This window comes from Hemiscyllium ocellatum, chromosome 5, assembly GCF_020745735.1.
Source record: "Hemiscyllium ocellatum isolate sHemOce1 chromosome 5, sHemOce1.pat.X.cur, whole genome shotgun sequence".
Lineage (NCBI taxonomy): Eukaryota > Metazoa > Chordata > Chondrichthyes > Orectolobiformes > Hemiscylliidae > Hemiscyllium > Hemiscyllium ocellatum.
In genome coordinates, this window is record NC_083405.1 from 44,675,760 (window position 1) to 44,692,172 (window position 16,413).

At 41.2% G+C, this 16,413-nt stretch overlaps 1 protein-coding gene across 2 annotated transcripts in view; it reads left to right on the plus strand.

The window, feature by feature from the left end:
- The first annotated feature begins 1,051 nt into the window (after positions 1–1,051).
- snx13 (sorting nexin 13) overlaps positions 1,052–16,413 on the plus strand; it is a 180,476-nt gene continuing 165,114 nt past the window's right edge. For both annotated transcript variants that reach the window (XM_060824730.1, XM_060824731.1), the window contains exon 1: positions 1,052–1,228. In XM_060824730.1, the coding sequence (XP_060680713.1) occupies positions 1,217–1,228 (12 nt within the window). In that variant the 5' untranslated portion in view covers positions 1,052–1,216. The remainder of the gene's footprint in view (positions 1,229–16,413) is intronic.

Here is a 16,413-nt window from a genome sequence, read left to right on the forward strand (position 1 = left end):
TATCATGCTTTTCTCATAATCCTGCTTTTTCACAATCCTTCTGAATCTTATGTATACTGCAGGATACTCATTGGTATTTTCTCCCTGAGATCTGTCAATGGCACACTTTTAATCTCAATTTCTTTGGGGAGCTCTGGATTTGTGAGCCTTCCCTTTCTCTCTTGAAGGAATATACCTTGATTGTGCCCAAACATCCCTCCTTTGAAAATGTTCAGCTAATGTTTCTCCTTACATTTAACTCCAATTTATTTGTTGAAGATCCACTCATATCCCACAGTAGGTGGCTTTGCCCCGATTATTATTCCTACTCTGGAGTGTTCATCTTTCAATTTTGGAAAGTACTTGCTATATGCTGTTAACCATGATATAATCATATTTTAAACCATAAAGCCAACAGCTCATCTGACAAGCTTTATGGTAGAAATTCATGTTGCAGCAGAGTCTAACCAATTATGTGATAATCGGTTGTTGACAGGTCTTGCAGCCTTCTACGTGAAGGCTGATTGGTTGGTGCTACTAATCTTCATTCCAATCAGAAAAATAACATTTTTCTCTTGCTAAACACGAGCAAGCTGAGACATACAGTTGGAATAGCTGTGGGTTGGCAAATACATACGCGTTCTTTTGGGGCGCTTGTGGTGCAGTGCTAGTATCCCTCCCTCTGAACCAGAAGGCTCGACGACAAAACCCACCTACTCCAGTGGAGTCATAACCCATTTGATAACGGGTGGATTAAGCATTTCTGGGAACACTCCATACCCTGTCATTAAATCCCAACTATTTCAAAGGATTGAACTTTTAACGGAGGGAGAAAATACAACTCTTTTTATCCAAGAACCCACGCGGATTTCCCTAAAGTACAAGCGACCCCGCCGTTGCACCATCTCGCTCGCGCAGCTCCAACTCTCCGGGCAACGCGCACGCGCTTTCCGCAGCGCAGGTGGGCGGCCCTCAGCTGACGTCGCGTCCGCCACGAGGCGTCGGTCTGGGCCAATCAGCAACGGCGTCGCCGTGACAACGGTTTTTTTTTAAAAAACCTAACGTCAGCAGCGTTAAGATGGCGGCGGTGCGGCTGTTCCGGAAAGAGTAACGGTCAACGAGCGAGCAGAGCGAGATCGGCCCTGACAGTTCTAACTTCAGCATTACCTCTCCGCAGTCAGGACAGCCAGGCGCGAGGATGTGCTGTGCCGGCTGACAGCAGCTCGGTGTGGAAAGGATGAGCCAAGAGGTGAGCGCTGTCTTTGTGGGGAGGGTGTTCTCGTGGTGGGGGGGGAGAAACAGGGATCGGACGTTCGTGTCGGGCCCCTTGGGAGGATCGCGGCGGTGATCGGGGTGGGTGGGGTGCTGGTGGTCATCTGTTTCCGTCTTTTCCCCCCACCCTCCCCGGGAGCTGGCCTGGGTGTTAATGCCCCCTTCCAAGCTCAGGCTTGGTGCATCTGTGGCCGGTGTGAGCGCGCGCCACTGCCGCCGCCTCTTCCATTGTCTGCAGTCGCGCGCCACGCCCATTCTCCCCTCGGATTGGGGTGTGTGGGGGCAAGATCGTCTAGTCCTGGCCATCTCTGATTTCCCCCTCCCCCTGCTGCATCCTATACGTGCTACCTCTGGGCCACTCCAATAGCCCACTCCCTCCCCACTGCCCTCTTAGCTACTGTCAAAATCCCCAGTTGCATGAGAGCTGGGAGCAGCAAATCTGCCGTTTGCAGCCCACTGGAGTAAGCTTTTCTTCTGTACGTCCTAAAACACTTAAGTTGACGTCTTCTCTCTCTCTGCTCCTTCCCGTGGTTTCGTGACATTTTCATGTCTCGGAACAAAATCTCGAGTTTCTTTCCATTTTGTCCTTTATCTGATGGATTTTGGGTTTATTTTGAAGGTCAGTTGAATGAAAGCTTGCCTGTATTTGTAGAGGAACCTATTGTTTCGATTTTGTAAATCAATGTTGACATTTGACATCTGACAGGAAATCTTGGTTTTGAAGTTGATCTTTGTGGTAAGAGTGGTAAACCCATCTGCTGTTGGTAGGCAATGGCGAAAGGGTAGAAAGATATGCATGTGTGCCTATAACATGTGCTTTTTAATGTTGTAACACACCAAAGGAAAGAAGGTATGAGAGGAAGTGTTAAAAAACCTGATCAAAGTAGTAGGTTTCAAGGAGTATCTTAATGAAATACTGAGAGGTCTTGTAGTTTGGAGAGAGAACTTCTCGGTTTGAAGGCACAGCCACTACTTCAGATGAAGTGGAGTGAGAGGAGCAGGGTGTTTTCAAGATTGGAGGTACTACAGGGTTCAAGTAAGACCATTGAGACCAAGGGTCAAAATTATTTTTTTTTTTGTTTTGTTGATTTTAGAGTCAGTGGACCTTGGTGAGCATAGGGGGGCGAGGAAGCTGGACTTTGTGCATGTTAGAAAATAAGCAAGTGTTGAGCTCAGGTTTTGATGATAGAAAGTGATGGGTCAAGGAATGTTGGATTGGTCAAGGAGCAAAACCAGGAATGAATCTTTTTACAACACATGGGTTGAAGGAGTGATGGAGATCTCTGTGCAACTGAGTTGAACGTAAACTCTTTATGATGGAGTAAATGTGATTGGAAACCCAGCCCATCCATACTTGCTGTTGAATAGTTTTTACTTTTCGGTTTGTGTATTCTTTGTTCAACTGTATGTTGATGTGTGTGAAATCTTGATGTAACTGTACATGCTCAAGCTTTTCTATTCCTGAAGCTGTGAACCCCCCCTCCCCCAATACAATTACGATCATTCCTAAATGATTGTGGCATTGTTGCAATTCTCAAACTTGCTATTTACTTTCTAGTTGAAGATCTTTCCAATTAGTTCAAAAAATTATATTATTTTTATACTCAACAGTGTGTTTGCTTTTATTCCGCATATTTGGCAATTTGTAAAGGATGATGTGCTATTTTTAAAAGAGTTGAAAAGAAAATTTGAAGAAACCACTGCCCTGTTTTTTTTTAAAAAATGAGAGTTTAGGATAAGTTTAGCATCTACCAGAATTTTCTTTGAGATAATCCAGAAGCAGCTGATTGGCCTACTCATATGATCTTATGGCAATTTTATATAATTACAAATGTTTTACTTCACTCTCTTTGGTGCCTTTTAATGTCGCACTGTAACTTTGGTTGTACTGCATCAATACAATCCAAATTTAAATGTTAAATTTTACATGGAGTTTTATTCCATTGTATTTTTATTTGCTGAAAGAATATTTTCTACTGTTGTTGTTTGAATTACCTTGTGCTGATTTGGAAATATATTTTTTAAAGAAAAGCTTAATTTTAGCTGAACTGAAAAAATAGTTCCAGAATGTTGTTGTGGCATATTTGTTTTGGTACACTGTGCTGTCAACATTCTGTTTAGCCAATTTACCTCTGTGTACTTCATTATGTGCATAATAGTTGAAGCATATAGGAAAACTTGTATTGTGCTTTTAATGAAGTTGTCCCAAGGCAATTAATAGGAGTGTTATCAAACAAAACTTGGCACTGTGCTGTATGAACTATTAGGGCAGGTGACCAAAAGCTTGTTCAACAAGGATGTTTTAAGCTTTTCTTTAAAACAAGAGATTTAGAGAGTTTATTTATAGAGTTTGTCAAGGCTGACATTCTAACAATACAGGGTATGCTCCTGTTTTCTATGTTTCTGTGTTTATCTTTGGCAGCTGAAGGCGAGAAGGGATGCATAACAAGTTGCTGCCTTCAAATCTGGTCTCAAATGAAACAATTGTATTTTCTAATCGACCTGTTCTTCAAAGTTATTACGCATCTCTGGAGCTGGGGGACTTGAACCCAGGCATTCTGGCATAAAGGCAGAGACTGTACCTCTGTGCCATAAGAACCCTCCAAGTTAAACATTTGGTCTGAGTCTGGGTGATTACATACAATTTAGGGATCAAAGATTAATGGTGTAGTTTAGCTGTGTTGTGAGCTGACCACTTTGGTTGAGACTATGTTAAAAATCACACAACATCAGGTTATAGTCCAACAGGTTTAATTGGAAGCACACTAGCTTTTGGAGTGCTGCTTTTTCATCAGGTGATCTTCAAATCTTGGTTGTGACTGTTAGTCAATGTTTATCATTGTAATTTTCAGTCCCATTCATTTGAATGTTTAACTTTGCTTTGATCAAAAGCTTTTTCAATTTGCTTTCTGTTATTGCCTCACTTCTACTTCTTGGGTAATGTCCTCCATACTGGTGGTACCCTCAACTCCCCACTGCTCTAACTCCATCATGACTCAGTTCTGAAGTGCATCTTTTCTGTTCAAGACTTATTTCAGGGCTTTCAAGTTGTGTCCACTGGTTCTAAACTCCTAACTAGGGAGAACATCTCAACTGCGTCTATTCTATATACCCCTTAAGTATTTTATAGTCTTTAATGAGTTCACTACTCATTGTTCAAAAATTTAGATAATAACAGCTCAGTTTTCCATATGAGCCAGGAGCAGGCAGGTGAGACTAGTTTAGTTTGCACGTACCGGTGACACCAAAGCGTTGTCTTCTGTGCTATATAACTCTAACAACCCACTATCCCATGAACAAATCTAATACACCTACAATGCACTCTCTCCAATAACTTCCCTGCTGTAGTGGAACCAAAGCTATACATAGTGCTCCACGTGTGGTCCAACCAAGTTCCTGTACAATTTGAAGCAAGCCTTCACTACTTCTGTATTCTGATCCTGTTTTTGATTTAAAGGTAACAGTCCATTAATCTTCCAAATTGATTGCTGCACTCACATTTTTACATATGTCTTTTGTTGTTCTTTTAATATCTTCTTTGCTTTGCATCTATTTTTGCCTTGTTCTACATTTAAAACAACCTGGGGTGCTTCACAGTATTACTAGATTGGAAATAAAAAATATTTTGTGTTGACATACAATTTCAAAATGTTAGTAGTTAAATTTTATTTTTGTATTTTGCTTGCAAACACACAGCCATTTTAATGTGTTATTTTGGACATTATTCCAGAAGATGTGAACAATTTAAATAATATCTAGAGATAATGTCCTTAGCTTATACTAGTCAGTGTGTAAGGAGAATGGTAGTGTCTTTCAAACTTCACTTGAAAATCAAACCTAGGAAAGCATGAGATATTAGGAGAACTGACGCTGACAAAAATGCCAGCCTCTTGGAGTTCATGTTTTTTTCATATATAAAAGAATTGACAGGACCAGAGTTCCATGTTTTGTGACCTCACTTGCTTAATATTCAGATAAATGATATTAATGTAACAACTTGCTTTCTCTTTTAAACGTGGAATCACTTGGGAGTAGTAATATCAGTTAAGGGAAATTGAGACATTGCAAGGGGTCAATGGTTTTAGTAAGCATCAAATTCATTGGCCTGAATTTTAAGGAAAGCAGGTGAGTGAATCTGTGAATTAGGGCACCATGCCATTAGCTATGTATCCACTGCTATCTACCCTTGCCCAACTGTGATTTTTACAGGAGTGCGGGAGGCATCTAGTGGACCATGTGCTTGTGGCCCATGTGAAGCTACTAAGTGTGTAAGTATGTTCAGTTAGGATCCCACCATTGCTTTTAATCAACAGGCAGTGGAAGAGGCCTATGGTCTTTGGGGCTGTTGGCCAATCGAATGAGTGGGGTGGAGAAGGCATGCATCGTACCAAGCTCCCGGCACCAGTTGGAGACTCCTCCCTGTAATTTGATCATTCCTCACCATGTCTGAAAAAATTAGAATGCTGCAGACTATATTTAGGAGAAAGTGAGGACTGCAGATGCTGGAGATCAAAGCTGAAAAATGTGTTGCTGGAAAAGCACAGCAGGTCAGGCAGCATCCAAGGAGCAGGAGAATCGACGTTTCGGGCATAAACAATTGGGCAAGGGTAGATAGCAGTGGATACATAGCTAATGGCATGGTGCCCTAATTCACAGATTCACTCACCTGCTTTCCTGAAGAAGGGCTTATGCCCGAAACGCCGATTCTCCTGCTCCTTGGATGCTGCCTGACCCGCTGCGCTTTTCCAGCAACACAGTTTTCAGCTGCAGACTATATTTCCCTACCCACACATTTATATTTGTGTGCAGGACGCCACCCTTCAGTGAATAAACCAGCCCATGCTATAAGGAAATTATGTTTTAAGATTTGAATAATTGGAGCTTTAGATTGTGAACTCTTACTTGGATCAGCTATTTGAAAATATCAAACAGGTTGCAGCATGTTGAGTGTGTGTGTGTTTGAAAATATTTAAGGTGGAACTTGGCGAGAACAAATAGCTCAGTCCATAGGGTGTCATACTTTTAATCTGAGGATCCAGGTTCAGGTCCTTGTAAGGACAATGCTTTTGCGGGTTCTTTGGGTGCATGGTGGTGTCCTATCTCTGACAGGAAACCTGCTTCAAAAGTATGGCATCTCTGAAAAGGTTGCTAAGAAAATATAAAAACAAACTTCTCTGCATTACACTATCTCCTTCATACCTAGTACAATTTGATGTTGTGACTTTAATAGTATACACACATTTAATTTTCAGCTATGATGTGAGAATCCTAGAGATGTACAGCATGGAAACAGACCCTTTGGTCCAACTTGTCCAAGCCGACCAGATATCCCAACCAAATCTAGTCCCACCTGCCATCACCCAGCCCATATCCCTCTAAACCCTTCCTATTCATATACCCATCCAGATGCCTTTTAAATGCTGTGATTGTACCAGCCTCCACCACTTCCTCTGGCAGCTCATTACATATACGTACTACCCTCTGTGTGAAAAAGTTGCCCCTTAGGTCTCTTTTATATCATTCCCCTCTCACCCTAAATCTATGCCCTCTACTTCTCGACTCCCCCATCCCAGGAAAAGACTTTGTCTATTTATCCTATCCATACCTCTCATGATTTTCTACACCCCTCAGCCTCCAGCACTCCAGGGAAAACACTGCCAGCCTATTCAGCCTCTCCCTATAGCTCAAATCCTCTAACCCTGGCAACATCCTTGTAAATCTTTTCTGCACCTTTTCCGGTTTCACTACATCCTTCTGATAGGAAGGAGACCAGAATTGCGCACAACATTCCAACAGTGGCCCAACCAATGTCCTGTACAGCTGCAATATGACCTCCCAACTTCTGTACTCAATATTCTGACCAATAAAGGAAAGCATACAAAACATCATCTTAAAGAGTTTGCTACTTGTTGTTTTGTAGAAGCTGTTTGTTTGCTGGCAATTTTCAGGAGTTCAGAATGGATGATGGTTAAATTAATTAAACAATTTCACTATAGAATGTCACAACACAGAAGAGGCCCTTTGGCCTATCAAGTTTGTGCCATGAAAAGAACTGACTACCTATACTAGTCCCACATTTCTGCACTAGGGCCATGGGCTTGAATGCTGTAACATTTCAAGTGCTCATCCAAGTACTTTTTGAAAGATTGAGCTTGCCTGCCGCAACCACGCTCCGTGGCAGTGCATTCCAGACCCCTATTACTTGGCTGAAAAAGGTTTTCTGTTATTTCCCCTATTAAAACTCCTGCTATTCTCTTTAAAATTGTGACCCCTTGTTATTGATCCTTCAGCTAAGGGGGAACGGCTGCTTTTCATTCACCCTCTCAAAATCTCTCAAAGTCGTATACACCACTACCAACATTCTTTGCTCCAAAGCTAATCCAGCCTCTGTTCATAACTGAAATGGTGCATCCTAGGCAACATCCTGGTGGATCTCTCTTTTGTGCAACCTCTAATGCAATCACATCCTTCCTGCAGTGAAGTGACCAGAACACAGTCCCAACATGATCATTAAATGCACAGGAGATATTTCAAGCTTTGTTTGGTGAATGAGGGATTTTACATGGGTTCCAACCCTTCAGTATGCTATCATGAGTGTTGTAGCCAGGGCTTTTACACTGAAACACATCATTTATCACTTATGGAAAAGGAGAATATTTATCTGTCCAATAGTACCCAATGCTGACGGCTAAACTTATTTGGCAGAAACACCTCATCACCATGTCTTACAAACAAATACTGAATTGCAACTTAGTTGATAGGGAGAATGGCAGTCTGCTCTAACATTAGTGCATTTTCAAGGCTTGATCCTGGACCTTGATGTGTCAGTCTGCAATACTGTTGTTGACAACTGTTTCTTTGGAAGATCGGCAAACTTTAGGAAGACTAATGAGAATATTTTGAGTATATGATCCTTTAGCAATACTTGCACTTTCTTTGTGTGTCCTTGGGGGCTGCCAAAAGAATAGGGAGCTGCGTAATATGTGGTTGGGCTGAACCTTGATGAAAATTTAAGCATTTGATTTGAGAACTGTTTTGCAAGAACACATTTCAGAAGCGGGATGATAGTTACTGTGGAGTGGAAGACACTATTATGTATTTCAAAATCTTTAAAGACATATATAAAACAGTCTGATCTATTCTATTTTACCATCTTTTCTTTGGCTTAATCTTTAATTTCATTGTTAATCCGCAACATTGTGTGGTCATGGTTCAGTGAGATACCATGTTTAAACAAAAATATGACCTATGAAGTCAGGTTTCAGGTCTGGGATAAAATTAGTAATAACATCAGCTGGAGTCACACATTGGTTTTCTTTGCAGTTTCTTGAATGTCAATGGTAAAAATTTCAACTGATCCCTCCAAAACATTCACTAAAACAAGCACATTATGTTGCAAAGTTGGATTAATGAAAGTCTAGGTCATTCCTCATTTTTCTCCCTCCTTTTGAATGTTACTTACCGTGATCCAGTATGTAACTATTTCTTCTGCATTAGATTATGGAAGGCCATGCATTTTTGACAACCTTGTTTTTATCCCATGTAACAATTTGTATTCTTAAAGTTATACATGCGTAGTTTGCAAATTGCTCAATATGCAGCAAACAATAGAACCCATAAATGCCATTAAACATGTTAAGTTTTGAAAGATCAATTCACCCTTCCAGTTATATTACTAATCTTTGCATTGGCTCTGTTTTAGTGCTGCAAATTCTTCAGTCTTGAATTGGACCCTGGTGATCACATTAAAGAACAGCACTTTGAAGGGTATAATTTCTTATCCGAACACCAATTTGTATGTAGCTAAGATTAACATAAGATTAGAAGTAAATGTAGTGGAAAGAGTATTGTGGGAACAAGCATTCCATGGGAGGTACTATTGGACAGGATAAATATTCTCCTTTTCCATAAGTGATAAATGATGTGTTTCAGTGTAAAAGCCCTGGCTACAACACTCATGATAGCATACTAAAGGATTGGAACCCATGTAAAATCCCTCATTCACCAAACAAAGCTTGAAATATCTCCTGTGCATTTAATGATCATGTTGGGACTGTGTTCTGGTCACTGCACTGCAGAAAGGACGTGATTGCATTAGAGGTTGCACAAAAGAGAGATCCACCAGGATGTTGCCTAGGATGGACCATTTCAGTTATGAACAGAGGCTGGATTAGCTTTGGAGAAAAGAATGTTGGTAGTGGTGTATACGACTTTGAGAGGGTGAATGAAAAGCAGCTGTTCCCCCTTAACTGAAGGATCAATAACAAGAGGTCACAATTTTAAAGAGAATAGCAGAGGAGACTTAGAATAATGATCCTAGGGATCAAGGGCTTGTCATATGAGCTGGTGAGGACTCTGGGTCTGTACTCGCTGGAATTTAGCAGGATGGGGGAGTATCTGATTTAAACTTACAAAATACTGAGATCCTATTGTAGATGTGGAGATGTTTCCACTAGCAACTTGGACGCTGAGTGAAGAGATGATCTTATAGAACAGAGGTGAGGAATTTCTTCAACTAGAGATTGGCCATTCAGTGTATTTAAGACAGAGATTCTTGATTTAGTAAGGGGCTCAAAGGTTATGGAGCATATACAGGTGAATGGATTGTGAAACATATCAGCTATGATTAAAAGGCAGAGTAGATTCGATAAGCTGAATTACTGAATTCTGCTCCTGTGTCTTATGGCCTTAACAATTATTCTTCGGGAGCTCCATCTGAACCAGGATTTTTGTGGAAAGATTAAATGGCATAGTCACAAGAAGTGGGAGGTACTAGAGCTTGGAAGGAAAAATGAAGAATCAGATATACTCAGAGTGCAGTTATAACTTGTGCTACAGATAAATAGGAAATTTTAAGTTTTAATGCAATTAAACCAGTAGGAAGGAATTTTTTTCATTGAGTCAGACATTATAATGGAAGGGGAAGTTAGAATTGCACAAAGAAGCATTATTTGAGTAGGTGCTTGGATTATAAGGGGCACAATTCTTGTAATTTATTTTAGGTTGGAAGTTAGGACATGCCTACAAAATGGTCAGAATGGGGTATTGAATACATAAGTTTAAGTATACAGGAAAATTTGATAACATAGGAGGAAAACTCTGGATGCTTAAGGATGACACCACATAAATGAAGAGAAGGGACGTAATGTGAAGTAAGTGGAGACTTTATAGATCAAATTGAGAAAAATTAAGACTGTGTAGTACTTGTGTAGAACAGTACTGTAAGATGTAGTAATTGTGGTACGATTGACTATAAAAAGTAGATAGTATAAATGTAGAGGTTAGGCAACATAAAGCAAAGACAATATTTTTAATGGGCACTTTGACTTCCACATAATATAGATATACTGGCATATTAATTTGTTTGTGTCCAAGGTAAGTTTTTTACTACAGTGGTGTTGAGCCAACAATGGAGCATACTGCATTAGCTTTGGTGAGGACACAAATTGCGGATAGATATTTTTATTAACACTTGGAATATCATCAAGTTCAAATGATGGTTTGAAAGGGAGAAATGTGAAATGTTAAGGTTTTAGATTTAAGTAAGGTAGACTTCAGTGGAAAAGTTAAAGATTGTGCACATAATAGTGGGCGAGCGGTTAATAGGTAAGACAACAGACATTTGGCAAATGTAATTCAATATGATCTGGAGCAAGTTTATGCTCACCAAAGGTGCAAGAACTTTTGACCTCCCAAAACTCATGTTAACTGAAGAATTAGAAAGGCAATATAAATCTAAAAGGAAAAGCGTAAACAAATGCAGATAGTAGCAAAGTGAAGTAGTATCCAGACAAATAAGGACTATAGGAGGAATAGCAAAAATGACAAATACTGTCACAAAAAAGACTGTGAAAATAAACTTGCAAAAAAGACATTTACAACTGTATTGAGTAAAACAAAATTGAAAATGAGTTGTTTTGCGTTTTTATTACTGTTGTGTGTTTTCAATGGTGAATACATTGAATAATTTAACCTGAGAACATTTACAGTTGAGGAAGTGGCTAGTAAGAAACTAATATTGAAATTGGAATAGACGCTCAATCAACAGAAGCAAAACATCAATGCAGCAACTTGGAAGTTGTAAAATAATGATAACTTGAATTGTAGGGAACCCTCCCAAAACTTAATGAGGAGCTTTAAGATATTGCGGGAGATACACTTATGTAGCCTGATTTGTCTACACCACAACCTAACTTTTAAAACAATGACAATTGGTAAATGGGTGTAAATGTCCTTCATTTTTCAATTTGTTCTTGCCTTAGCAATGTGCTTATACTGTAAAAGGGATCAAAAACATTGGGAGTTCTGGCTAACCCATTATCTCGGCATTCTTCCACCCCACCAAACTCATCTAGTCCTAATTACTTCATCCTCTTCCCTCTTGGTTCAGGCACTTCCCACCTACATCCGTGACATCAACTACACCTTCCATCTCTTCAGTAACTTCCAGATCCTCTGTGCCCCTAGCTTTATCTTCATTATGGGCATGCAATCCTATACATGTCCATACTCAACAAGGGTGGCCTTTAGGCCCTCCGCTTCCTCCTCTCCAACAGACCCATCCAGTCCCCCTCCTCCAGTACGCTTCTCTGCCTTGCCAAGCCAGCCCTCTTCCCAACTTGTCCTTTAACTCCTGCCATTTCCTTGAAATCCAGGTGGTGGCCTTCAATGCCCAGACGGGCCCCAGCTACTCCTGCCTATTTGTCAACTGTGTTGAACAATCCCTCTTCATAACTCACACAGGCACTGTGCCCCATATCTTAAGCTGTTACATCAATGGCTGCATCGATGCAGCGTCCTGCACCCAGGCTGAACTGGAACAGTTTATCAACTTTGCTCACAACTTCTACCCTGCCCTCAAATTCACTTGGTCCATTTCAGACACCTCCCTCCCCTTTCTTGACCTCTCCATTTTAATCGGTGACAATATCCAGATGGATGTTTACTACAAACTCTCAGACTCCCATAGCTACCTGTACTACACCTTCTCTCACCCAGTATCTTGCAAAAACTCCATTTCGTTCTCTCAATTTCTCCACCTCCACTGTATCTGCTTAGATGAGGAGATATTCCACTCCCAAGCATCCCACATGTCCACCTATTTTGAACAATGTACTTTTCCTCACTCTGTCATCCAGACAGCCCTCCACCGCACCACCTACATTCCCTGTTCCACTGCTCTAAACCCGCCGCCTTCATACACAAGAAAGACAGAATCTTCCTTGACCACCCCACTAGTCACCGTATCCACCATATCATCCTTTAAACACTTCTGCCAACTCCAATTAGACCCCACTACCAAGAACATCTCCCTGCCCCTCTCTGCCTTCTGCAAGGACCGTTCCCTTCGACATTCCTTGGTTTGTGCCACTCTCCTCACCAAACAACCCCACCCAAACCCCCAGATACCTTCCCCCTCCAATTGGAAAAGATGCAAAACCCGCTGGTAAACCATCCCCCTCACCTCTATCCAGGGCCCCAAACAGTCCTTCCAGGTGAGACAAAGGTTCACCTGCCTCTCTTCCAACCTAGTTTACTGCATCAGGTGCTCATGATGTGGTCTTCTCTACATCGGGGAAACCAAACATAAACTTAGGGAATGGTTTGCCGAGCATTGCAGCTGGGCCCGTAGGGGTTGACCAGACCATCCGGTCACCACCCGTTTTAATTCCCCTTCCCAGTCTTTTTTTCGACATGACCATCCTTGATCTCCTCCATTGCCACAAAAAAACAAACTGCAAATTGGAGGAACAACACCTCAACTTCTGCCTAGGCAGCATACAGCCCCGAGGATTGAACATTGAGTTCTCCAGTTTCAATTAACCTCAGCCGCTCCCCTCCCCCTCCCTTTCACTCCCTGCCACCAACCGGATTCATTCCTCCCATTGACCAACCAGGTTGTACCCTCTACCTGTCTTCACCTATCCCCACCACCACCCTGCCCCCACCACCCCCTTTATCTGCAGTTCCCCAACACCCACTCCCAGCCTTGAAGAAGGGTTACATCCGAAACATCGACTTTTCCCACCACCTGATGCTGCCTGGCTTGCTGTGTTCCTCCAGCCTCCTACCTTTCTACTTTGGATTCTAGCGTCTGCAGTTTTCTTTTGGTCTCTAGACCTGTTTTCTCAACAATTTTTTGTTTTTATCCCATATATTCCTGAGCTGAAACAGGGATTGATCCATTATATTAATGCTAATTTGAACGTCACCATCTGTCTAGCCAATTGTCCACTTCAGTTATGAACAAAGAACAGTTTGGGTATTTTTCTCCACTGGAAAGTGAAGAAATATAGGAAATCTGATTGAAATATTCAAAGTTATGACAGATTTACCTTCTCAAAACAATCTCCACTGCTACTTGCTGAGTCAATAAGACAGCAGGGTTATTGGGTCAAAGAATGTGTCATTAGCAAAGGTGCTACAGAAAACTCTGTGGCTCTTTAAAATGGAATTGAGCACCGTAACAGCATATGTGAAAAAAGTATGCAGTTATATTGACCACTAGTAATCAAAGCTACTGTTGCTGTACAGTTCCATTGATGGAAGTGGATTAGGCTTGAGTATGAGGTTGCAGGATTAAATGCCTTGTTGCCTTTTGTGTTGTTTCTTGAGATAGACTAAAACAGAGATGTCATTGACAAATAGAGATGGGACAGTGTGGGTGGAAGCAAGTTAACCGAAAGAGCACATTAACTGAGGCAATAACCATGTTGCACTGGTATTTCTCATAGCCTTATAAATATTTAGCTACCTTACAGTCTGTGCTTTTACACTTTTGGTTGTGATCAAAAAGTGCTATTAGTAGCATAATTGGTTTTCTCCTCAACTATTTCTTTAGCTCTGTGTGCCAACTGCCTTGTCATCTAAAAGCTATTTCAGTCTCGAGCAGCTGAGTAGTCAGCTATTAGTCTCCTGATAAATATCAGCAACTGAAGTGAATGTTGGGAAATTTAATGGAATAAAACTAAGTGCTAGCCAGTAAATAAAACTGCTCAAAACTGTTCCAGCCTTCAAAATTCAGGTTTAAATATGTTTTGTCACATTTTGGAAGGCGATAAAACAGTAACTTTTATTTTGCGGGAAATCACTTTTTTTTGTTTTATGGAATGTAGGAGTTACTGATAAACCCAATCACAAATGCTGAAGGTATTCACTAATCAATCATACTATCAAGGGTCTGGAATTGCATGTATGCAGCTTTAGGCCAGGAGGGACAATGGGCTTTTATGACAGTGTTTTTCATGACATCGCTGCCACTGACTTTAAGCCTATTAACTTACTCATTGAAATTAAATTCCATCATGATACAATTATAACTGGTTTTCAGAGCTTTAACCTTGGCCTCTGGATTGTTAGTCCAGTGATGTCACCACTACGTTATGATCTTCTTACTGTGAACCTTCTATGTTATCAGATTTATTTGAAAATAATTTGTTCTCATACATTTCAACATATCATTTATTTTGAATACATTATATACATTACAGAAAACCTGTTAAAATTATATGTTCTAGGAGTGCTTGGAGAAAAGCTGAATAAGAAACTGTTGGCTAGCATAGTGTAGCCTGTTGTTAAATAACTTAAGCAGGAATCTTTAACATGTTAGACTTTAAAATATTTTTCAGCATGTCGACTATTATTTAAACATGGATTCAGTTTTACAACGAGTAGCTGATGATTAGACAGAAGGTAAAAAAAAACAGAATGATTCAAGGTTAATCAGTAGGTGGACGTCGGAGTAAAAGAAAACCAGCAAGTGTTATTACATATATTTAAAAAGGTTGTATTTGTTGACAACAGTGCATTCATGCCATGTGCCATTTTAAATCACGCTTGTGCAGAATCGCTAAGATAAAATGTAAGCTCAGAGTTGCGCATCATCAGGAGATTCTAAGATCATCAATGGATCGTGATTGGGCATTGGACTCAGCTGCTATTAGTGAATTTTCATGTTGGCTTTCGCCTAATGACAATTCGGTTTATAGCCAACCAGAGCTATGACTGATACAAGCACTTGCACCTTAGGCCAGGGTGTCTGGAACCATTCTGAGGAACAGTCACTGGACCTGAACTATTAACTCTGATTTATCTTCACAGATGCTGCCAGCCCTGTTGCTGAGCTTTTCCAGCAACTTCTGTTTTTGTGTCTGTAATACAGTTAGGGTGGCTGTGTAGAGAGTTAAAGGAGGAATGCGAGTCGATTGGACCTTTCTTCGTGAAAAAGATCCTCCTCCTCAATTTCTGCGGGTTCCATAATCTACTGACTTCAGGATTTCCCCAGCGGGGGTTATTTTGATGTGACCTTCTGGAGCATGAAACCATTGCAAGCTCCTCCTGAAGTACTTGAAGAAAAAGATGGTGAGGGTCCCCTGTTCATCTTGTCAGCAGCACTGCTGTTTATCCTACCTGTGCAGAAATGCTGGCTAGTTACCATCCACATGTATGACCCCGGTATCCTGGCAGCAAATGTTCTGACCTTCCTGAAAAGGAACATGCAGTTGGAAGGCAACACGTTGGTATGATGCACTTGTTTGGGATCTGGACAAGTAAGTGTAGGACAAGGTGAGTGTGAAATAAAGGTGATTCATAGGGCGGGAAAGGATGTCGAGGAGAGAAAGGAATCCAGTGCAGCAGCACAACCTCCACCGAGAATTCACAGGCAATTGAGGAGGAGAAAACAAACTAGTTCGGGGAGTGAACAAGGGCGGAGAACAACAGATAAAGGAAAATCCATCGGACCTGGCAAGCTCTCAGCAAAATTGGAAGAGACAGCTGCATGAAGGGCATACCTCCCATGAAGAAGATATCCAGAGGGATGGCCACCAACAAAAAAAAAGACATTAGGAGCCCATCCCAAAACTTTGAAATGGTGGACTTCGTGAGTGGCCCAGTGAACCATAATCCCTGTTCCTCGAGAGCCACATCACTGCTCTGGGCAGCATGGAGGAGAATACGATGGCAGCTCTGTCCAATTCAGAACTGATATTCTTGGCTTAGTACTTGCTCTAATGACATTGGATCGGGGCAAAAACCCTAGAGAGGAACAGGACAGTTGACTCAGCCCTGAGGGTGCAACAGTCCACCATGGAGGTGGAGGAGCTTGCACAGTGACAATACCATGGTGAGTGCATATTGGACACTTGATAATGTAAAACCATC